Source organism: Danio rerio, chromosome 5 (assembly GCF_052040795.2).
Source record: "Danio rerio strain M-AB ecotype USA chromosome 5, GRCz13ab, whole genome shotgun sequence".
NCBI lineage: Eukaryota > Metazoa > Chordata > Actinopteri > Cypriniformes > Danionidae > Danio > Danio rerio.
This window is the reverse complement of record NC_141025.1, coordinates 24,221,129-24,244,684: the sequence shown is the minus strand read 5'-3', so window position 1 is coordinate 24,244,684 and position 23,556 is coordinate 24,221,129. Positions and strand designations below refer to the sequence as shown.

At 38.4% G+C, this 23,556-nt stretch overlaps 3 protein-coding genes across 8 annotated transcripts in view; 1 reads left to right on the top strand and 2 right to left on the bottom strand.

Moving 5' to 3' along the window:
• Window positions 1–3,481, bottom strand: part of tpcn1 (two pore segment channel 1) — a 30,333-nt gene extending 26,852 nt beyond the window's left edge. For both annotated transcript variants that reach the window (XM_087253449.1, XM_087253450.1), the window contains exon 1: window positions 2,973–3,481. In XM_087253449.1, the coding sequence (XP_087109575.1) occupies window positions 2,973–3,051 (79 nt within the window). In that variant the 5' untranslated portion in view covers window positions 3,052–3,481. The remainder of the gene's footprint in view (window positions 1–2,972) is intronic.
• Window positions 3,482–3,748: 267 nt separating this feature from the next.
• drc10 (dynein regulatory complex subunit 10) lies at window positions 3,749–8,790 on the top strand. Its single transcript, NM_001386718.2, is given in 5 exon segments — window positions 3,749–3,825; window positions 5,038–5,667; window positions 5,738–5,971; window positions 6,049–6,120; window positions 7,887–8,790. Coding segments are annotated over 4 exon segments (1,209 nt in total). The 5' UTR covers window positions 3,749–3,825; window positions 5,038–5,046; the 3' UTR covers window positions 8,169–8,790.
• Window positions 5,496–13,802, bottom strand: cfap73 (cilia and flagella associated protein 73). Of its 5 annotated transcripts, none has more exons than XM_087253464.1 (8): window positions 13,684–13,802; window positions 13,405–13,516; window positions 13,221–13,325; window positions 12,923–13,123; window positions 10,988–11,209; window positions 10,512–10,670; window positions 9,830–9,974; window positions 5,496–6,250 (listed from the first exon to the last, which is right to left on the bottom strand). In XM_087253464.1, exons 1-7 carry the CDS (start codon window positions 13,743–13,745, stop codon window positions 9,879–9,881), a joined length of 957 nt encoding a protein of 318 aa, XP_087109590.1. In that variant the 5' UTR covers window positions 13,746–13,802; the 3' UTR covers window positions 5,496–6,250; window positions 9,830–9,878. The 5 variants fall into 5 exon arrangements, 4 of the variants coding, with proteins under 4 accessions (XP_087109590.1, XP_087109591.1, XP_087109592.1 ...); XM_087253465.1 differs by lacking the exon at window positions 5,496–6,250 and adding an exon at window positions 7,622–8,121; XR_015491134.1 differs by lacking the exon at window positions 5,496–6,250 and having other exon boundaries at window positions 9,783–9,974; window positions 10,988–11,451.
• Between the last annotated feature and the right edge of the window lie 9,754 nt (window positions 13,803–23,556).

The window sequence follows — 23,556 nt, the reverse complement described above, 5'->3', positions numbered from 1 at the left end:
AAAAGTCAATAGCTACCAGTTTTCAGTATCCTCAATATATCTTTTTTGTTTGTGCTCAACAGAAGAGAGCACTCAAATAAGTTTGGAAGTGGTGGATAAATTATGACATGAGTGTAATTTTTAAATGTTCTATACTTTTTAACTAATGTAAACAAATTATACCTTATTGTAAAGTGTTACCAAAATATTTTAGGGCTATCTGTATAATAAAATTATTATATAATATTAGAGATGCTCTGATCAGAATTTTTGCAGCCGATACTGAGTACCAATTCCTTGTGAGAAGCAGCTTTACAAAAAAATGAATAAAACAAATTTTAAAAATGGTAAGAAAAATGAGTAACAATTCAATTTGGAAATATTGCTTATGTGTTGTAGCACTGCTGATGCATAACCCAGGCATGCTCGTGCATCTTATTCTGAGTTGGTTCATGAGATTGGCCAGATCAGCAAGTAAAAACTAAGTCGTAATATGTGATTATCGATTAGGCTCTAACTTTAATTTATTAATAGCATTACTTTGTGTTGTTGTTACATTTCAGGGGTGGGAGGGGTATTTTTATCTGTTTATTAAATTTTTTTTAACTGGATAAATACAGAACAATAATCAAACACAAATACATCTAGTTAGAGCTGCACGATATTGGAAAATCTAGCATTGCAATATTTTTTTGCGATTTGTATTGCTATTTAAATATAATTTCACCAGACTTAATATCTCTATTTGTAAATAACTTATAATGTTAGAGGGATTGAAATGATTCTGCAATGGAAGTGCATCTCTAACATTCATTTTCTTGTCGGCTTAGTCCCTTTATTAATCCGGGGTCGCCACAGCGGAATTAACCGCCAACTTATCCAGCAAGTTTTTACGCAGCGGATGCCCTTCCAGCCGCAACCCATCTCTGGGAAACATCCACACACACACTTATACACTACGGACAATTTAGCCCACTCAATTCATCTTTGGACGCGGAGGAAACCCACGCGAAGGCAGGGAGTACATGCAAACTCCACAGAGAAACGCCAACTGAGCCGAGGTTCGAAATAGCGACCCTCGCAACCTTCTTGCTGTGAGGCGACAGCACTACCTACTGCGCCACTGCCTCGCCCATAAAATCTAACAAACAATCTATAAATTTACTTGACACATTTTTAATGTGATCTGTGCTATTTGCAGTGCATTTCTGTATTTGCATGTTTTGTGAGTATTTTCATGCACGTGTTTAGTCAATGATTGATGAATTAATGTTTACTATTTGCATCTCCATAAAATCTAATAAACAATCTATAAACTTTTTGGGATCCCCCAACACATTTTCATTGTGGTCTTTGCTATTTGCAGTGCATTTCTGTATTTGCACATGCTATTATAGTATATTCATGCATAACAAACTATAAATAGTCATTCATTCATTCATTTTATTTTTGGCTTAGTCCCTTTATTAATCCGGGGTCGCCACAGTAGAATGAATCGCCAACTTATCCAGCATGTTTTTACGCAGTGGATGCCCTTCCAGCCGCAACCCATCTCTGGGAAACCAAACAATAAAAACAATCAAGAAAAAGATCCAACAAAAATGACATGTTTTATCATTTCTGGAGTCTAACAGTATTCAAATACAGTAACTGAATGATGAAAATAAAAATAATTCAATAAAATAAATCATTGTTAAAGTCGAATGTCTAAATGCTTTTAAAATCATGTTACAATTCCAGGCATCAAAAACACATGCTAATGAAACTCAACATTGCATATATCCTGATATGTGTCTATTAAGAATGATCACATTGCCATATCGATGCTGAAACGATATATTGTGCCGCCATACATCTAATCCTATCTTTATATGTATATAACAATACAATAAATATGCATATAAATAATGCATTTATTGCACATCGCTTTCTAAATGTTGCTTGGATGCTACAGAATTCAGTAAAATTGCTGACATTTTAATCTACTGCCTGATACAATTCCCACTGATTTAGTTATTAAACAAACAAACCCTATTGGCTTTATTCAGTTTTAATAGTCCTAATTGTGTGTATATATATATAAAAAAAAAAGCAATATATTCTAAGTTTAAAAAAATACTTGAGGTATTGGGCAGTATCTGACAGCTCAGACTCTGCGCACATAACAGATGTCAGAACAGCAGAAGAGGGCTGATGGGTAAAATCTGCACTGGCCTGCACAGCACACAGTCCAGCTCTACATCAGTAGAGTCCTGGGCTGTTTCTCAATATGCGTTCTTCAGCGGTCTTGCGTCCTCGTGTTCTCGTGCAACGTCATCATCAGCTGCCCAAGTTCAGTTCCAATACTCAAGACCGCAAGTACGGAGGACGCGTGAAACTTCCCGGATGTGTTCTTGATATTGAGGACGCACCGATGCGGACTTGAGCAGCGAGCTCGCTCTGGAAGTCCCAGAAGTCATTGCGACTGGAGGTGGGAAGCGCAGCATTTTATTTAGATTTATTATTAAAGTTCAGAGATATGACTTATTTACCTCAGGAGTTTCCCTAAATGAAACGGTGAAAGTAAACATTAACATGAATATCTTAATAAAAGAATAAACACATTAAGGGTGTTTGTTTGATGAAATTCGTATTAAAATTTGTTTTATTTATATTGTGCAGAGTATATTTATAATGTTTTTATTCAAAGTATATATTTTGAAGAGGGGGGAAACAATAAATCGTTGTATGAAGGCTGTAATGTTTAAATAATTTCCATTTAAAACGCGTGAAGGTCACATGACCATCAGGAAGAACGCAGCATCCCATTTCTCAAAGGACGCGTTCTCTGCCCTCGCAGTCTCCTGAGTTCGTTCTTCCGAGGACACCTGGCAAGACCGCACTCTACAAGAACGCAAGTCCATTCTCTGCGTCCTTGGAATTGAGAAACAGCCCTGCTCAGGTTTCCGCGGGTGCTGCGCTGAATAGGGTGTAAAGGAGACAGATGTACTCACTCTCATCTTCCTCCAGCAGCCCGCTGCTCGCATCGTCCCAGGTCAGGATAAGGGGCACGTCGTCGTCCCCGTCCGCCATCCCGCAGAACCAAGACTCCGCGAGAGGACCGCAGTTTTGGGGGACACGGATAGTCTCTGCGTTTAATAAAGTGACCTTTCACTGCTGCAGAGAAACTTTAACAGTGCTCCGCTACACCACACGAGTTACAGAGAAGCGCATTACTGTCCCCGAACACCAAACAGAGCGAGTTTATGCTAAAATGCGCATTAAAACAACTTTAACGGCGCATGTTAAACGAATCATGATTAAAACCAAACTGAGTCTGTCTGTTTACGTCATTGTCATCTGCTGAAATTAAAACACCAACGAAAAGGCTAAGTATACAACGACTTTTCTAATCAATAAACAACGCGTTTAACTTTAAAAAGCAGAAAAACGCGATTTAATCGAGTTTCTAACATTATAAATACAAGACCCGCCGCCGACAAGCGAAAGAATCTGCTGCTACGACTTTTTTACGACAGTGTCGTTTCTTGGGATCAGAAGCGAAACAGCTGAAATGTCACAATAAAAGTCACGGTGTGAAAATATTTGTTGCATATCAAATACGAATGTATTCTCTCATAGCATGAGGTTTATGAAACAAATATCTGAAAGTTTTATAAGCGTGCAGATATTAAGTAGATCATAAGGGAAATTTCTTATTTTATCCTTTGCTGGACTGAGAAGTTTGAACGGAGGGTTGAAGATCAGAATGTCTTGCCAACGGTTGTCACAGCAACTGGTATAAATAACAACAGTTTGTTCTACCGCAAGCGCAGAGAGTTTTCTACCAGCAAGAATAATAACACGGTAACGTATGGGAAATAGTGGTTTTCATGCTGCTGTTTTAATTTATTATAATACTGAAGTAAGTTGTTTAGAGACATTTTTATTTTGAGGGCAACTAAATAAGAATTTTCTAGAAATGTTCTCTCTAGCTTTATTTTCGGTATACAAAAACAACCTTTAGTATATCAGGGATGTTTTTAAGATAGTTTAAAACAGGCTATCTCCAAACCTTGAGGGAATGTTCGATTTACATTATAAAGAAACTTTCCTGGCTAACAAAAGAATGTTCAGGGAGCCCAAAATCAACATTCCCTGAACATGATCTCACGAGAAAACTTAAGCATTTTACGTTTTGTCAGTTTAGAATTCATTCAGGCGTATGAAAATGTACATATTTAAAAAGGATCGTGACACTAAACCCCGCCCCTAAACCTAACCATCATTGGGTGATGATGAGCAAATTGTACGAATTAGCCACTTAATCAAAAAAATAAGAATTGTCGTGAGATTGCGTAGGAACATTGTGTGGACCAAAAATTGTTACCCAAGTATATCACAATAATCTTGTTTTAAATGTTTTTAAAATCATTATTTCATCAGTGGTGACACGGTGGTGCTGTGGGAAGCGTTGTTGTCTCACAGCTAAAAGGTCACTGGTTCGAGCACTGGCTGGGTCAGTTGGCATTTCTTTTTGGAGCTTGCATGTTCGCATGGGTTTCCTCCGAGTGCTCCGGTTTCCCCCACAGTCCAACACTGAAGAAAATTATGTCTGCAAAACTGTTGCAAACAATTTATGTGTTAAATCTACATTTTAAAAAAATCAAGTTAATACAATTTTAAATTCAGTCTAAATAAATTGTTTACAACCACTTAAAGTAAAAAAAAAATTTGTAAATTCAAGAAATCATCTTTGAATATTTTTTCTTCAGTTAAACCATGAGGTACAAGTGAATTAAATGAGACAAAATGGCTGTAGAGTTCCCTGTGCTGGGTTGTGGCTGGAAGGGCGTTCGTTGCAAAAATCATATGCAATATAAGTTGGCGGTTCATTGCGATGTGGCGACCCCAGATTAATAAAGGGACTAGCCGAAAAGTAAATGAATGAATGAAGTTGGCAGTTTATTCTGCTGTGGTGACTTCTAATTAATAAAGGGACTAAGTTAAAAAATGAATGAATGTTTTATCAGTGATGTTTATTTAATGTCTAAATATGATTGTTTCTTTCACTTAAAGCAACCTGTAATGATGGACGTGGATGCTGCCACCATTCCAAACAAAACTAAGGCAGATTCCCCAAAGACCATCAACCCATCCAGGAAGGTTCTTTCATGTCGGGAAGCAAAGCTCATTCTGGGGGTACTAGATGAGTGCATTCATCAGATGGAGACAGCTTCTCTTCTTCCCACTTTGCTGAAGTCTTCAGAAGCACTTTCCCTGAGCCTGGAAGAGGAGGTGGTGAAGGCCCTGAAAGAGCACCAGAAGCTTGAGGAAAAGTACCAATCTATAGCTCTGGATGGAAATCATGATCAAAATGAACTGCAGGTAGAAAAAGCCAAATCAGCTAAATTAGTTCAGGACTCCTTTCGTAAGATCATCCGTCTGCTTAGGGCAACTCCAACCACAAAGGTGGTGCTAAAACGAATAGAACCAAACACAACAGGAGAGATGGGGTCACAGAAAATTAGAAATGGCCTATGCGAATTGAGGGAGGTTGTTTTGGAGAGGCTGCTCACAACCCCTGCGGAGGAAAAAGAAAGCAGAAAGATGATGCTGGAGGTCAGTCAGCGTCACTCTGCCAACCAGAAGCTCATAGAGGCATTGGAAAAAGAGGTTGCTGAGGCAAATAAAAACAAGGATGCAGAGGTAAAGAGCACAAAACCTCATCTAACATCACCCACCATTTCTTTTTTTAATTGTTTGTCTCTCACTCCAGATCTCCACATTGAATAATAAAGTGCTCCAGTTGAGGCGCACACTGCATCAGATGGGAAAAGGTTTAGAGGAGTTTGTGATGCGAACTCAACAGGACGCTGAGAAACAGAGTCATTCAGACAGGAAGACGTCAGACGGGAAGAGAGCTCGCTTGCAGCAGGAGGCCAGTCAACTGAGAACTCAGCTCAATAATGCTATCAAAGCCAGCAGAGGGAGAGAACAGGATCTACGAAAGGTGTGCACATCCAACTGTCATTCAGCTAATCATATAAGCATGATTTTGTTCTGAATGTTACTGGATTTTCTTTGCAGGAAAAATACAAGGAGGAAACAGAGATAGAGAACTTGATCCAGAAATATGATGCCGAAATAGGAGAGAAACAGGTTGGCATTAATGTGGCATGCCTTTTACTGATGTTTGCAGTGTCATTTTTGATTGTATTTGCAGATACTTTTCAAAGGTTTGGAGTCAAGAAAATTCCCTGATTTTCACTGACTAAAAAGTTTCATTCACCTGCAATCAATAGAAAAAAGGCAGTTGTTATTATTAGTTAAATATTTCGATTCTGCAATAGCATGCTGGGGGATGAGCTCATCCGGTGTGCAATACTAAGCAAATAAAAACAGGACAGAAATAACATGGCAAACTAAAAATAGCATAACCATAAAGATAGGCAAAACACGTTAAATAACATAATAAATACAGTGTAGACCAATTTTTTTTTGATAAATGGGAAGTATAATTTAAAATGACAAATAAAAATCCCTGATATCCCATGATCTGGACAACAATAAATAATTTTCCCTGGCATTCAAAGTATGAACTAGACCTGTTATTATTTCATGATATTCCAAAAAATTCCTTGATCCGTGAGAACCGTTATTTGCTGTTTAAAAGTGGCAGAAATAAGTCTATTTCACTGTTAAAAATCTTTTGTGTCTCACTGTATCGTTTGTGAGAAATACTACTGTAAGAACTTTCCCAATGAGTATTTGATGTATTTGTGAATTCAAGCTTTTCTGCAACGATGAGTCACACACAATGTCGTTACAAAGTTCACGCACACAGACACACACAGTGCGCGCATTCAACTTTGCACTGTTTTTGCACGCAAATGCGACAGGATACACATTAATATTCACTGCTATATAGATATCTGTTATGTTCATGTACAAATTAAACCTTATTTTACGTCCACAAACAGGGATTGAAGCATCTTCTTTTATATTTGTACTGACATGCGGCTGTGGTGATAGTAAAGACGGTAAAATCGATGTAAGTCAAACATGCTCTGTTTTAAAACGTTTTAAACTTGTAAAACTCATTCTTGATCACATTTGATGATGATTGAGGATCACAGCGAACTGACTATATCTTATAATCCTGGTTGCTTTCCGCACATCCTGTCTTGTTGATATGATTATACAGTACTAATTACTACAAAAGACATGTTAATAAGGAGCTGCCAATCAATTCAGTGGGCAGGGAAACCACACTCCTACTTCACGTTGTGGTGGACCCTAAAAAGGGAGGGATTTTTATCCTATTTTATTGTCAGGAAATTTAGAAAAGGAGACTTATTGACTTAATATCACCCTAATATGATTGTGGACACACTATATCTACACACAGTCCTGCCCAAACAGCTTCCAAAAGTTGATTTTCATCATAGGTGCCCTTCAAAACAAATATGTTTTAGATATTTGTATCCTCAAGAATATTAAACAGAACAAGTTTTCAGCTGCAGTATTAATAGTAATAATAAAAGAGCACCAACACAGCATATCAAGATGAAGTGTGAAGGATCTTGTGGTAGTAAGGAATGGAGTAATGGCTGCTGATAATTTAAAGTTGCCATTATAAAAATTAAATACACACAATTCTAAATAAAACAGTAAAAAATTTCAAATTTTAATAGCAATTCTACTTTCCATATTAAATGTTTTACAGTACTTTAAATAAAAAATAACAGACTTGGTGATCATGAGGCTCAATGTGCAATTAGACTATCTGTCTACTTGTTGGAGTAAACAATAATACTGACAAGTCACCTTTTAGTCATCCTTATTACACCTTTTATTTCCTTATTACACCTCTTATCTTAATCATATGTGTATTAATGCATGTTATTTTGCATGTGTGTGTTTAGACAGAGTTGGAGGAAATGACACGCATGCATGAGGAAGATCAAATGGAGCTGACAGAGCTGGAGAAGCGCTTTGACACTCTGGACTTGGAGTACTCACAGATAATGGAGGAGCGACAGGAGGCTCAGGAGCTGAGGGAACAGCAGGAAAGAGAAAGGCAGATACAGAGTCAAGCTGCCACTGTCATTCAGGCCTACTGGAGGGGCTTTTGTGTGCGCAAGGCCAAGAAGGTCAGCGCTAAACCCAAGAAAGGGAAGAAAGGGAAGGGGAAAAAAGGGAAGTGAAAAAGAACAGGTGACAAAAGACGAGTGCAAGACTATCATCATTATTACACTTATGTTAGATTCTAAAATTAATAAAGCCAGCTGTAAGACTCTTTCAATATTCATGTGTATATATTCACATTACAAATTGCACATATTTGCCCTATATGAAATGCCAAGTCATACCGCACTTACAGCCAGGAACAAATGTGGACTATCTCCAGAGTACAGTACTTCACTTCTCAGACATTCTACCAGCGACAAGCTCGATTGGCAAAAACAAGCTCTGACTGATGCCAGCAGACACCAACAGGGGCAACACACTCACTCGACAAAACACAGAGAAGTGTCTGCCGTCTGTCGGTTCAGTTGAGCTTAAGGGAGTCAACACTACACTTGGCAAAAGTCAGAGCCAGTCTGCAGAATTTTGGGCAGTAAATTTTGCAAATCCAAAAATTATGATGCTTTTAAGGCTAGTTTCCAAAACATGAATATTCTGTTCTTAATTACTCCCCCTCGTCGTTCCAAACCCCTGAGACACAAAATAAGGTGTTTTATTAAAATCAGAGATATTTTTCTTTCATTCACGATATTCAGCAACAGTTAAAAAAAAAAAAAGACATTTAAAGTCTAGCAAAAAATTGCGAAAACATTTCATGTGATTTTTCAAGAACATTTTTAAGCACAAAAACAAAACTTTAAAAATTACTTTGTTTGACATCTTGTCTTCCGCGTTAGTTAGTCTGCACGCTTCTTCAAGTGATATTAAAGACTTCTTAAAACTATTTTAATACCATACAGAATGAAATTTAAGACCAAATGCATAGTGTAATTTTATAGTACCGAATTTGCAAAAAAAAAAAATTAATAAGCACACCACCAATTAATCACTATTTGAGCATTTATTTTATTAGGTTTTGCCTATTTTGTTCTGGGTGACAAATAGACAGATTTCAAAACGGAAACAAAATCTTTATGGGATAGGTTTGATAAAGACCTTTGAAACAGATTGTATGTATGGAAATGTATTGAATGGAATGTAAGACTTTTTAAGGATCTGCAGCAAGCAGTGTATTGCCTAAAGTAAATGTGCTCCCTGATCTCACATGAAAGACAAAATTATTTTTACTGGGGTTTTTCTGTGCAAAAAAGTGTTCTTATCTGTGCATATTTACAGCTAAACTACTGAAGACATGTATTTTTTATTCTTTTTCTGGACTTCTGAATATTTTGGGACCCTTGTTGTCCATGGAAAGTCAAAGAGCTCTTGAATTTCATCTAAAATATCTGACTTTGAGTTCTGAAAATGAACTAAGGTCTCAGGGGATTGGAATCACATGAGCGTGAATAATTAATAACAGAACTTTCATATTTGGTTGAGTTAACCCTTTTACAGTCTGTTAATTATAATAAAATGGCATCTAATTTTAAAAATGACTAAAGCCTAGTTATTGTCATTGATTTTAATTAGTGTAGTGTATTTTAGTTTTGGAGACATTATGGCTCCATTTAAAAACTGAAACATGCTGCCTTTGCAGGAAGCATAAAGACTTTTGAACAGTTTCATATTGTTTGTAATTACAATGGAAGATAAATAATTATCTTTTTAATGTCCATACAGTCTCACAACAGCCCTTTGTTTTATCACACATGTGGTCAGTGACTATTTTTATTTAGCTTACGCGTATCCGTCCATTTTCACTGGATATATATATCTTCAAAGCTTGGAGATTAATCACCAGTGCCATTCTCTTCAGTTCGATTTGGCATAATGTTGAATTTTAGATCCTCATCTATTGCTTCCATAAGCTGAAAATATTTCTGAATCTGAAAGGAAAATTACCAAAATTTATCTATTTACCAGAGTATTTCTTGCAACAACAAAAAAAACATCAGTTTGTGTGTTGAATTTTATCACACAACTTTTTAGACCATTACTGTCACGGTCACCAGCGCTCCAGCCTGTGCAGATCACTAAAGAACAACAAATCCACCCCTTCCAGAGCTGCCAGATCCTCCAGGGATGCCGACAAGGGAGATGCGGATCCACATCCAGTTTATTAGGCTTAGTGAGGCAAGCAATGATAAAACAGGAACAAACAGATCATGCAGGTAATCATGCAATCATATGGTATCTGGAGCAAGGTGTGTGAGTGAAGTGCACGATGGCATTTGTAGTTCATTAAAGTGGCAGATTTGAAGTTCTTCAGCAATCTGCACAGGCTGGATTGCTGGTGAACATGACAATTACATTGTTTTGTCTTAATTTTATTTTGCTTATCAACAACATATGCTAATTTTCACATCAACAACAAACACGGATATATTCATGGTTGCCAAACATTGAATTACTGCATTATTTACCGTTTCCAACTGCTTAAAGGTGTCCTCGGTGTGCTCAGAGACCCTCCTGATGTAATGTGTGATGATCATTTGATAAATGTTACGAACTGTGGTCTTTAGCTGAGCAAATTCTAGTGTCTCCTTTGCAGCTGTGGTTTGGAAGTGCTTCAGTTTTATCTCCTGTAAAGCAAACAGTCTTTAATTTTCTAAAACCGAACTGTACAGATAACAGAGATGCTATATCTGTGTCGATTTGTAGATGCACAATAAAGAGACATAACAATTCTCTCATCCTTTACTCATCCTCCATTTCTTCCAAACAATTCTTGGAAAAACATATTTAATTTTTTTTGTGTGTTTGACAGAAGAAAGAAACTTGAACAGGTTTCCAAAAAGTGGAGAGTTAGTACATGATGACATAATTAGCAATTCTGGTAGAACTATGCCTTTGATACATTTATCTAAGTGAAAATGTGTGCGTGCATGTGTGATTTTACCCATTTGTATGCTTCTATGCGAATGTTGTCTAGCTGTGTCTGTAGCTGGTGCAGTTGGTTGTTATAGTGCAGAAGAGCTGTTCGCTGTTTATTTATGTATTGCATCAGTTCCAGCTTTGTTCTCTCTCTCTCCTTCTCCAAAACTGTCTGATTTTCTAGAAGTTCCTTGTTGATTGACTGCAGTGCTTGAATACGATCAATGACTTGGCAAGGGTTTTCAAACTCAAATGTCATAAAAAGAGAGGACAAATAGACAGAAAAAGAAAAATAACATGTTACAATGAGTGTTAAAAATATTATTAAATTAGATTAAATCAGATGTCACGTGGTGCAGTGGGTAGCACAATCACCTCAGCAAGAAGGTTGTTGGTTCGAGCTCTTGCTGGATCAGTTGGCATTTCTGTGTGGAGTTTACATGTTCTCCCTGTGTTTGTTTAGGTTTCCTCTGGGTGCTCCGGTTTCCCCTACAGTCAAAACATGCACTATAGGTGAACTGAGTAAGCTTAAATTGGCCGTAGTGTATGTGTGTGAAAGCAAGAATCTATGGGTGTTTCCCAGTGTTGGGTTGCGGCTGGAATGGCATTCGCTGCGTAAAACATATGCTGGATAAGTTGCCAGTTCATTCTGCAGTGGCAATCCCTGAATTATAGGGACTGAGCCGAAGAAAAAAGAAATAAAAGAATGAGATTAAAACAAGAGTCAATGTTCATTCATTTTCCTTTGGCTTAGTCCCTTTATTCATAAGGGGTGTCGCCACTGCAGAATGAACCGGCAACTTATCCAGCATATGTTTTAGTCAGTGGCCAAACCCACTCATTGAAACTTATACACTATGGCCAATTTATATTTTATTCAATTCATCTATAGCACATATCTTTGGACTGTGGGGCAAACCCTCACCAACATGGTGAGAACATGCAAAATGCACACAGAAATGCCAACTGACCCAGCCAGGACTCGAACCATCGACCTTCTTGCTGTGAGGCGACTGACCCACCATGTCACCCAAAACTCAATATCCTTATGCAAATATTTATAGTTACAGAAACAAAAAATGCACAGAATGAGACTGGTCCAAATATTAAGTTATCCTTTAAAATATAATTGATAACAAATTAAAATCTGCTATTTTATAGAGCAGTGTTTCCCAACCCTGCTCCTGAAGGTACACCAACAGTACACATTTTCAACCTCCCCCTAATCAAACACACCTGAATCAACTCATCAGAACACTAAAAGAGACTCTAAAACCTGAAATGAATGGGTCAGATAAGGAAGAAATCCAAAATATGTACTGTTAGTGTGCCTCCAGGAACAGAAGTTGGAAACACTGCCATAGAGAATAGGAATGGCACAATGTAAACCAATGCAAATCGCCACAAAAAAAACTTCTAAAAAACATCTTACAAACACTCAGAATAAAATAGACTAATGTCCAGTTACATTTTTTAAAAGTTCTTTGTGTGTCTGACAAGCTGGAAATATTAAATCCATAATATTCTGTCTCCAGCGCTAACATGTAGCTAGAAAAGCAGAACACAGATGCAGAGGGAGTGGATCAGTTAAATGAACCAGCTTATCAATATGTGACAGGGTTTCATTTCCATATTTCCTTATATGATTTAAATTGTTATTTGTAGTTTGAGTGCTTATACTTTATTACAAGTAATTGTATATATGAGACAATAAACCTATATAGATCAATGGGATCCAGCTTCCTATGTCCCAAATTACCAGAATGCATTGCTCTGTAATGAAACATTCCCATTCTTTCTTTAAATAATTTTGCAACTCAAAGCTAACCAACTTTGCCCTATACTGTGTTTAATTCAGATAACTCTCAAAGTGCAAAAAAATCTCACTCTTCAGCAAAACCTGGGACAGACCTGATGGACTAAAGAGGCTTGGCATACTTTAACAACAAATACAAACTACCTTTCTGGACATTTTTGCAGCTCTCTCAAGGAACTCTTGGTAGCATTTGGCTTTTCCGACACGTTCTTCCAGCAGCTCTTTTCGTGCCAGCAGGACATCATTCTCCGTCTTTAGCTTCTGAATCTCCAGTTCTTTCAGTCTGGTTTGTGCTCTCTCTGCCTCTGCTTTCTTTATGGCACGTAACCGCCTGGCATCATTTTCCTTGTATGGAGAGAAAGACATTAAAGTAGAACCAAACACCAAGCCACTAAACACATTATCCATTGATAGATGCAGTTGTTTCAGAAAGTTGCCTTGCTTGCAAAAACTTGTTATATTGCAGTAGGGAATTCTTTAGTTTCTCCTCTTCCTTTTTAATGTTCTCTTCTCTCTCTTTTAAACTCTCCTGTTTCATCTGCATCTCCTGACAATAGACAGAGCGTAAATACATATTGATTAAAATGTAAGCGCTAAAATGTAAATAATAACCATACACATCCTACCTCTTTCTGGACTTCCAGTGCTCTGCTCACGCACGCGCTCTGCTCGCGCGCCTCCAGAAGTTGCATGGCAGTTGTTTTCATATCCTTGAAGCCTTCATGTTCGGCCTTATTTCTGAATTTAGAAGTTTGAAAAATCTCTAAGAACATGAAATCCACTATAAAATATCTAAATCAGTTTAAACCAAGCTTTGACAACAGTTAATTGCGCTTCAGCTCATCCAGCAGCACATTATTAATTCTAAAATAGCACTTGGAGTGTAATAAATAATATTTACTTACAATGAGAGTCGTTCTTCGAAAACCAATCGAAAATAATCCTCCAAATTCATCTTTTCAGCCATTCAAAAGTTCAGTGTAGCGTGAACAAGCTTTCTTTCTGCGCGTGTCGTTTCCACAGTAACAAGGTGTTGGTGAAGTGTTTTCTCTGTTGCCCTCCAGTGGCAGATTAGCTCCCAGATTTATTTCTTAATATAGGCTACTGAAGACTGCTGCCCTGTTCTTCGTTGTTGCCTAAATAATATTTCACGTTGTAATAAAATTTATAGGCATTTTCCAAAACTCAGACATTTGTAAAACTATAGGAGCTGAAATATTAAGTCTATTTATTGTGGTTTAATTGATATGCTGGTTTTGAGGTTTAATAAAATTGTGGCATTTATTAATAATGTTTCTGAGTGAATAAGTTTAATATATTTAAACGTTACTACTACGTTAGTATTTTATCATCATCGTCGTCATCATTATTAGCCTATAGACCCTTTTTTTCCCTTTTTTTTATTATGCAAGAACATTTACAAATATACAATATGAACAAAGAGACAAAAAGGTTGCATAACATTCCAGCAAATTAAACAAGTTTAAATTATTACACCAAGCCGTTTTACAGTACATGCAATATAATTATTTTTAAGAAGTTTACATAGAAATCAAAGCCTTTTTTGAAAATAAAAAGTAGGGGTGTTTCTTTGAAAATCTACATTCAAGGATGACAAATTTACCCAGGAAAAGCAATAAATTATTCATAAATTTACAATGAGAAGAACCTAAGCTCAGATAGTAACCAAAGAATAACATTACAAAAGTTTGGAAATAAGAATTTTTTAATGAAATTGGAAAAGTCAACTCAAAAGAATTTACAGAGTACATTACCATCATAAATAATTTAGTGTTTGTCATACTGAGTACAAAATAAGCATTTGGGGGAAACATTGTCATAAATTTAGCTAGTTTGGTATTTATTGAGTTGTAATTATGAATGATTTTGACTGAAACTTCGACAGCTTTATTAGATACAAATAGCCTTTTTTTTTTCAGAAGAAGCCAAAACTGTTCCCAATCTAAGTCCGCAAATATATTATTCCAAAAACCTATGCAAGCAGGTAAAGAGTTCTGAGAACTATTAATAACTTTGTGAATATATTTGTTTGACAGAACTGAGAAGAGTTTGATCAACAAAAAGGGTTTGTGTTGTCAAAAATCAAAGAGTCTAAAGAATTATAGGGCCAGATTAGACTAAAGTCATAATACAATCAGGGATTGCACAAAAACAATGGCATGTTCTTTGTTGGGGAGGTGGGGGGTGTTGGAAAAGAAAACTGATGCACTCTTTTATATGAGAAAGGGACACCACACACCAGTCATCTTAGAGCTTACTAATTAAAGTCTATTTTTTTAAAACCAGTTATTTAAAAAAATTAAATTAAAACAAGTCATTTTTTATATCTATATTTTTATTGTTCCAAACAAAATAGTTACGAGGAAAAAATATATAATATAGGACCAACATATTAAAGCATGTTTATGAAAACTATAAGTTTAGTGGTATTTTAGAGATGTCAAAATTACAGCTCAACCAAAAAAGTAAACCTCCAACCGAGCTTAAATTTGAAATAAAAGTTCAACACGTTTGGTTGTCTAAAAAAAGTCTTTAATCACTTAATTTTGTGATGATGTCACTGGCCCATAGACGATTCCAGCTTGTTGTCAAACTGTATAATAACTGTCACAAGAGGCAACTGAACATATGTTAACGTTCCCAGCTAACATAAGACCAGCGGGCCACTGGCGGCCCGCCGGCGGCAAAGTCGGCGGTCCACTGGCGGGCGCCGCCTGCGGTCCACTGTCAATTTGCTCATCGTTATTCCAGCGGCTCACCATCGGCTCCCGCCGCTTTTCCGACGGTGGTCCGCCATCGGACCGCTGGTTTTAAATAAGTGTCTGCTGGCGGCCCGCGGTCGGTCCACATGTCATTTTTAATTATTATATTAGCCTTTACAATTGTATTCAATATAAATATGTCCAATAATGAAATCAAGTACAAAATACTTAATCATTATAACATTTATTTATAATACTGCATAACGAACATACATTAAACACTTATTGAAATGTTTCAAAACACATACGTTAACAAATATAACAAAATAAATATAAAAAACATATAAAATACATACAAATATAATATAACAACATACATACAACAGTTACATTTTACAGTAGTTTTATAAGTAATGTTAATGGTTTAAATATGAACTAATATGAACAATACCTGTACAGCATAATTTATGTACAGCATTTACTAATGCATTAATAAAATCAGTCATGCTTGTTAACATTAGTTAATACATTGCGAGTTAACATGAATAAACAATTAACAACTTTTTACCATTTACCAACATTAGCAAAGATGAATAAATACTGTAATAAATGTATTGTTTATTATGTTAGTAAATACATTAACTAATACATACAACCTTATTGTAAAGTGGTAGCCATTCAACAATGAGTTTTCTATAATAAAGACAAACTTTGAGACTTCTCATTATAAAAATAAACTATTAAAAAAAATTGTATTATTTATATTTTAACATTATTATAATTATTTATTATAATATTATATTAAATTATAACATTCTTATGACATTTAACGTTATTATAAATAACATAAAAATAAATTGCATTGTGAATAAATATTAACATATTACAATAAATCTAAACGTGCATTATTTTTACAAAATCAAACTGTTAAACATCTGGAGGTTATTAATAACTACACTGGGGCAGCACAGTGGCTCAGACTGTCACCTCACAGCAAAAAGGTTGCTGGTATGAGTCTCGGCTGGGTCCGCTGGCATTTCTGTGTGGAGTTTGCATGTTCTCCCTGTTTTGGTGTGGGTTTCCATCACAGTCCAAACACTTGTGCTATAGGTGAATTTGAACATAGTGTAGAAGTGTCTGTGAATACGAGAGTGTATGGGTGTTTCACAGTGCTGGGTTGCAGCTGGAAGGCTGTGTAAAACATATGCCAAAGTAATATCCAGTTCCTTACGCTGTGGCGACCCCTGATATTAAGCTGAAGGAAAATGCAGGTTCTTTTGTCTGCCCCCTCATGATTAGCAGATCCTTATAAAAATGTATTTGAGGCTCCCTTCCGCTGTCTCTCTTGTAGCAGGCTTCTTTTTTATCCTGAAATAACAGAATCATCAGTCATTATTTTTGTCCATCATCAGTAACTAGATCATTATTGACATTAATGTTTGTATTTTTTATTGTCTTTTTATTGGACATCAAGACTGCATTGATTTGATCGATAACATTAATTTACAGTTTAAAAGTAACACTGAAATATTTTTACAGTTTAAAATAATGATTTTTAATTTCAATACATTGTAAATGGTCCATTTAAGTATTAATAGACTGTCTGCTTAATATCTGTTGATTCTGCTCCTTCAACAGACATTAACTGACCCTAACCCTAACCCTTAATTTACCAAGTACATGTCAACTTACACCAACCCTAACCACAACCCTAACAGTCTACTTATAATCTAATGAGAATTAGATGACATGTAGATGCAATGCAGCTTAAATTCAACAAACAGACCATCAAAATAAAATGTGACCATATATTTTATTAATGTGAGGTCAAAGCTGATTTGTTAGCATCATTACTTTAGTGTCAGATGATCCTTCAGAAATCATTCTAATAGGCTAATTTGTTTGATGCAGTTGATATTAATATTAACATTAATAAAAGTAATCATTTGGAACACTTTTAAGTGACACTATAAAATTACTTACCTTGAATGAAGTCTGGCAAGGAAAAACTGTCAGGATTTTGCCCATGTTATTTTAGTTTTTTCTTGTAATGTTTTTTCTTCACCACTAGATGACCTCATTTCGTTCTTTGTCTTTATTTTGTATTTGTAATCACAGCTATTGATTTCACATGTTCCTTGTTTAGCTGTTTGTATTTAAGTAGCCTCAGTTTAGTAGTTCTTTGCTCGGTTATTGTGGATCCTAGCCAGTCATCCTCTGTGAGTTCCTCTATTTGAAAAATTACCTTTTGTCAAGCTTTTTGTGACTTATGTTTTTTGTAGTAATTTTGAGCAGTTACTGATCCTGAGTTTTTTGCCTCTTGAGTTTTTTGCATTTTTTGAAATTGGAGAAGTCTCTGTTTTTTGTCTGCTCTATCTTTATCTTCTATTGAAGTGTTTTTTTTGCCACTAATAAATTCCTCTTAAGGAGAAAGTTCCTTTTTGTGACTTTGGTTCTTCAACGCCTGTGTGGCTCAGTGGGTTCAAGGCCAACATCTCGTGCAGGAGACCCGGGTTCTATCCCAGTCTCTGACAGAATAACCGAGCCAACATCATGAACCCCGAAAACCCCAGTTCCCAGGAGCTCCTTACCACAGTGGCTCAGCACGAGTCTACAGTTCAACGACATGAGAATGTCCTAGTTCAGCAAGAGGCTTTGATGGCCAAACATTCACAGGTACTCTCTGAACTTATGACTACTGTTCGTCAACTTTTTGACAGATTACCTACCTGTTCTAATCCGGCATCCACCGCCACCTCAGTACCCTTGTCAGAATCTCGAGTACCCTCTCCTATGATGGAACCTCGCCTACCGCCACCACAACATTTTTCAGGTGATCCCAATGCATGTGATGGTTTTCTAACCCAGTGCTCTCTTACCTTGGAATTGCAGCCATCATCCTTCCCATCAGATCGGGCACGAATCGCATATGTGATCACTCTGTTATCCGGTAAGGCTCTCTCCTGGGCTACCGCAGTTTGGAAGGCCAAAGCCCCCTTCTGTTCAAGTTACACTGCTTTTGAACAGGAGTTTAAGCGAGTCTTTGACCACCCTCTCAGTGGCCGACAAGCCTCTAAAAGACTCCTCATACTTCGGCAGGAGACTGGAAGTGTGGCAGAATATGCCATACAATTTCGTACAGTGGCAGCAGGGAGCGGCTGGAACGAGGAAGCTCTTATGGTCTGTTTTCGAAATGGGTTATCCGAGATTATTCAAGATGACTTGGCTACTAGGGAACCTGCCCAAAATCTCGAGATTCTAATTGATCAAGCCATTCGACTAGACAACCGACTGAGGGAGAGACGTCTAGAGCGCTCCACGGCTTCCACTGAGATGCTCACTTCAATTCCATCATCCACATTACTGGCCCATCAAGATTATTCTGAACCAATGCAGTTAGGCCGGACTCGCCTTTCTTCTACTGAGAGAGACCGCCGCATGAGGGAGCGGCGCTGCCTTTACTGTGGCTTATCAGGTCATTTTCGCTCCACCTGCCCTCAGCTCTCGGGAAACGCTCCATCCCGTACAGGCAAGGAAGGACTGTAACGGGAGTTACATACAGTTCATCACCTTCCAAAAGTGGTTTGTTCCTTCCTGTCACTCTCACTTGGGCAGACCAACATTTCCAACTCCAAGCCTTCATTGATTCTGGTGCCGCGGGAAATTTCATGGACATCACTCTAGCCAAGAACCTCAATATTCCCAATGATCCCCTTCCAGAACCACTGTCAGTCACAGCTTTGGATGGCAGACCATTAGGTCCGGGTGAGGTAACTCATCTTACTTCTGACCTGTCCCTTTCCATTCACCAGCATCATGAGAAGCTCTGTTTCCACCTCATACAATCACCTGAATTCCCAGTTATCCTTGGACACCCCTGGCTGCTTCAACACAACCCGCACATTGATTGGGTTACTGGAACCATCCTGGCTTGGAGTCCCACCTGCCAAGCCACTTGTTTGAGTCAGAAACCCCTGAAACCCATTTTCGAGTCTCGAGAGCCCTTAGATCTGTCTCAAGTTCCAGCCCAGTACCACCACCTTAAAACTGTCTTCAGCAAAAAGAGAGCTACCTCCTTACCGCCTCATCGTCCCTATGATTGTGCCATTGAGCTGCTTCCGGATTCCTGCCCCCCTAGAGGCAGTATTTTTTCCTTGTCCCTTCCTGAGCGCACTGCCATGGATGACTATATTGACGAATCCCTCGCAGCAGGTATAATCCGGCTTTCCACCTCTCCAGCAGGCGCTGGTTTTTTCTTTGTTGGAAAGAAGGACGGCGGTCTTAGGCCATGCATAGATTACAGGGGGCTAAATAAAATTACCATCCGCAACCGTTATCCCCTGCCATTGATGTCTACTGCTTTTGAGATCTTACAAGAAGCCTCAATTTTCACTAAGCTTGATCTGCGCAATGCTTACCACCTAGTGCGCATCAAACGAGGAGATGAGTGGAAGACTGCTTTCAACACACCTACTGGCCACTACGAATACCTAGTGATGCCCTTCGGTCTCACCAATGCCCCCGCTGTTTTTCAAGCCCTCATTAATGATGTTCTCCGAGACATGTTGAACAAGTTTGTATTCGTCTACTTGGATGACATCCTCATCTTCTCGAGCTCACTCCAAGAACACGTACATCATGTCCGCAAAGTCCTCCATCGGCTTCTCGAAAACCACCTGTATGTTAAACCAGAGAAATGCCAGTTCCACGTATCCCAAGTCAAATTCCTTGGTTTTGTCATCCAACCAGGGCAGATCCAAATGGATCCACAAAAGGTTCAAGCTATGGCGGACTGGCCTTCCCCTTCATCAGTCAAGGAAGTGCAGCGTTTCCTGGGCTTTGCTAATTTTTATAGAAAATTCATCCTAAATTTTAGCACTGTGGTGGCCCCATTATCTGCCCTCACCAAAGAGAAAGTTGCTGGGTTCCGGTGGGGGCCTGAAGCTGAGAAGGCGTTCAATGAACTCAAGAAGCGCTTTACATCGGCACCTATCCTCCTTATCCCAAACCCTGACAAACCTTTCACGGTTGAAGTTGATGCTTCCGAAGTGGGCATTGGAGCGGTGTTATCCCAGAGAGGTGAGGATAACAAACTTCACCCTTGTGCTTTTCTCTCCCATCGTCTCACCCCAACCGAGAGAAACTATCACGTGGGTGACAGGGAACTACTGGCAGTGAAGCTAGCACTTGAGGAATGGAGACACTGGCTGGAGGGATCCAAACACCAATTCCAAGTACTGACAGACCACAAAAATCTTGAGTATGTGCAGCAGGCTAAGCGACTCAATCCCCGCCAAGCCCGATGGTCTCTGTTCTTCAACCGGTTTCATTTCACCCTCACCTACCGTCCGGGTTCCAAAAATCTGAAACCAGATGCATTGTCCCGAGTATATGTAAAATCCCCTCAAGAAGACCGCAATAAACCTATCATCCCCAGTTCAAAGATTATTGCCCCCATCAGGTGGAGTCTGGAGGGTATTGTTAGGAAAGCCCAAATCAAAGACCCTGACCCAGGCGGAGGTCCTGTTGGCTGTCTGTACGTCCCCAAAGCTGCTCGATCCAAGGTTCTCCAGTGGGGACATTCTTCCCAGCTCACGTGTCATCCAGGGTCTGCTCGCACTCTTGAGTTTTTGCAGAGACGGTTTTGGTGGCCCACCATCAAGAAAGATGTGACCTTGTACGTCAATGCATGTCATACTTGCAACCAGAGTAAAAGTTCCCACTGTTCACCCCAAGGTTTCCTGCATCCACTTTCCATACCTCACAGACCCTGGTCGCACATTTCTATGGATTTCGTCACGGGGCTCCCTCCATCCCAAGGGAATACCACTATTTTGGTAATTGTGGACCGATTTTCCAAAGCTGCACGATTCATTCCCTTGCCCAAACTTCCCACTGCCAAAGAGACAGCCGAGCTTACCATAAATCACGTGTTCCGAGTCTTTGGCATTCCCCAAGACATTGTCTCAGACCGAGGACCTCAATTTTCCTCCCGATTCTGGCAAGCTTTTTGCCAGTCCATAGGGGCTACGGCCAGCCTATCCTCAGGTTTTCACCCAGAGTCCAATGGTCAAACCGAAAGACTCAATCAAGACCTTGAGACCACCCTGAGATGCATGGCAGCCAATAATCCCACCACCTGGTCCCGTTTCATTATATGGGCAGAATATGCACATAATACACTCTGTTCTTCAGCTACTGGTATGTCCCCTTTCGAATGCCAATTTGGCTATTCTCCTCCACTATTCCCGGAGCAGGAGGTAGAAGTGACCGTCCCCTCAGCCCTCCAGTTTGTCAGACGCTGCCGTCAAACGTGGAGGAAGGCACGTCTTAAGCTTCTCCGCGTATCCTAACAATACCAGCAACAGGCTAATCGTAGACGCAGACCAACCCCCACTATGCGCCCGGGCCAAAGAGTCTGGCTCTCAACTAGAAATATTCCCCTACGAGTGGATTCTAGAAAACTCTCCCAGAAGTTCATAGGACCCTTCAAGATAGCAAGGAAAGTAAACCCGGTCACTTACAAGTTATATCTACCAAAATCATTAAAAATAAACCCTACCTTTCATGTATCGCTACTAAAACCAGTCTCATCCTCTCCTTTTTCTGTGACAGGTAAACCTCCCCCTCCTCGGTTATTTGGAGGCCAACCAGTCTACACAGTCCACCGGATACTGGATGTTCATCAAGTGCGTCGGACCAAGCAGTATCTTGTGGACTGGGAAGGCTACGGCCCTGAGGAGCGTTCCTGGGTTCCTGCCAAGGACATTTTGGATCCTAAGTTGATTCGAGACTTTCACACTCTCAAGCTCAAGTCTCTCGGCAAGAACGTCAGGAGCCGTTCCTAGGGGGGGGGGTCCTGTCAGGATTTTGCCCATGTTATTTTAGTTTTTTCTTGTAATGTTTTTTCTTCACCACTAGATGACCTCATTTCGTTCTTTGTCTTTATTTTGTATTTGTAATCACAGCTATTGATTTCACATGTTCCTTGTTTAGCTGTTTGTATTTAAGTAGCCTCAGTTTAGTAGTTCTTTGCTCGGTTATTGTGGATCCTAGCCAGTCATCCTCTGTGAGTTCCTCTATTTGAAAAATTACCTTTTGTCAAGCTTTTTGTGACTTATGTTTTTTGTAGTAATTTTGAGCAGTTACTGATCCTGAGTTTTTTGCCTCTTGAGTTTTTTGCATTTTTTGAAATTGGAGAAGTCTCTGTTTTTTGTCTGCTCTATCTTTATCTTCTATTGAAGTGTTTTTTTTGCCACTAATAAATTCATCTTAAGGAGAAAGTTCCTTTTTGTGACTTTGGTTCTTCAACGCCTGTGTGGCTCAGTGGGTTCAAGGCCAACATCTCGTGCAGGAGACCCGGGTTCTATCCCAGTGTCTGACAAAAACAAAGGGGTAGAGTGAGTGGAGGACGATCCAAAATCTAGAAAGAAGTAATAAAAAATATATATATTACTAACACATTTTAAGAAATGGATACTTGTATTAAACAAGGGTGCATAAAACAATCAGAAGAGAGTTAAGATTTCTGATTCAAATACTTTTCAATTTAAACTTTCTATTCAACAATGAATCCTGAAATAACAAAACATGATAAAAATAAGAAATCTTGCTTGATCAGCAGCAAATTATGAATACAATATTACATTTTGGACTGGAGCACTGACGCTGTAAATTCAGCTTTGAGAAAAGCAATGTAAAAAATTGTTTAAAACCACTCACTTATGTTTGGATGTCAAAACTAAAATAACTGCAATCAAGACATGTATCAGATGCATAATAATGTAGGGATTTCTTATAAAAATGCACATGAATCTATTTAACAGTTAATTATAGTCTTACCTGTGTTTCCTCCTGCTCTGTGATTAGCTACCTTCATCTTGGCTCTTCTCTTCTGTTGTAGGGGTAATTTTGTCACTCCTGAAACCACAGAGCACTTTTTAAAATTAATATTAGTTTACATTACTGTAAAATATATCAAAGTAACACATATGTACTAACTTTAACATTTTAATTCGCTCTTGTTGACAGTACAGTGCTTATTTTAGACTTAAT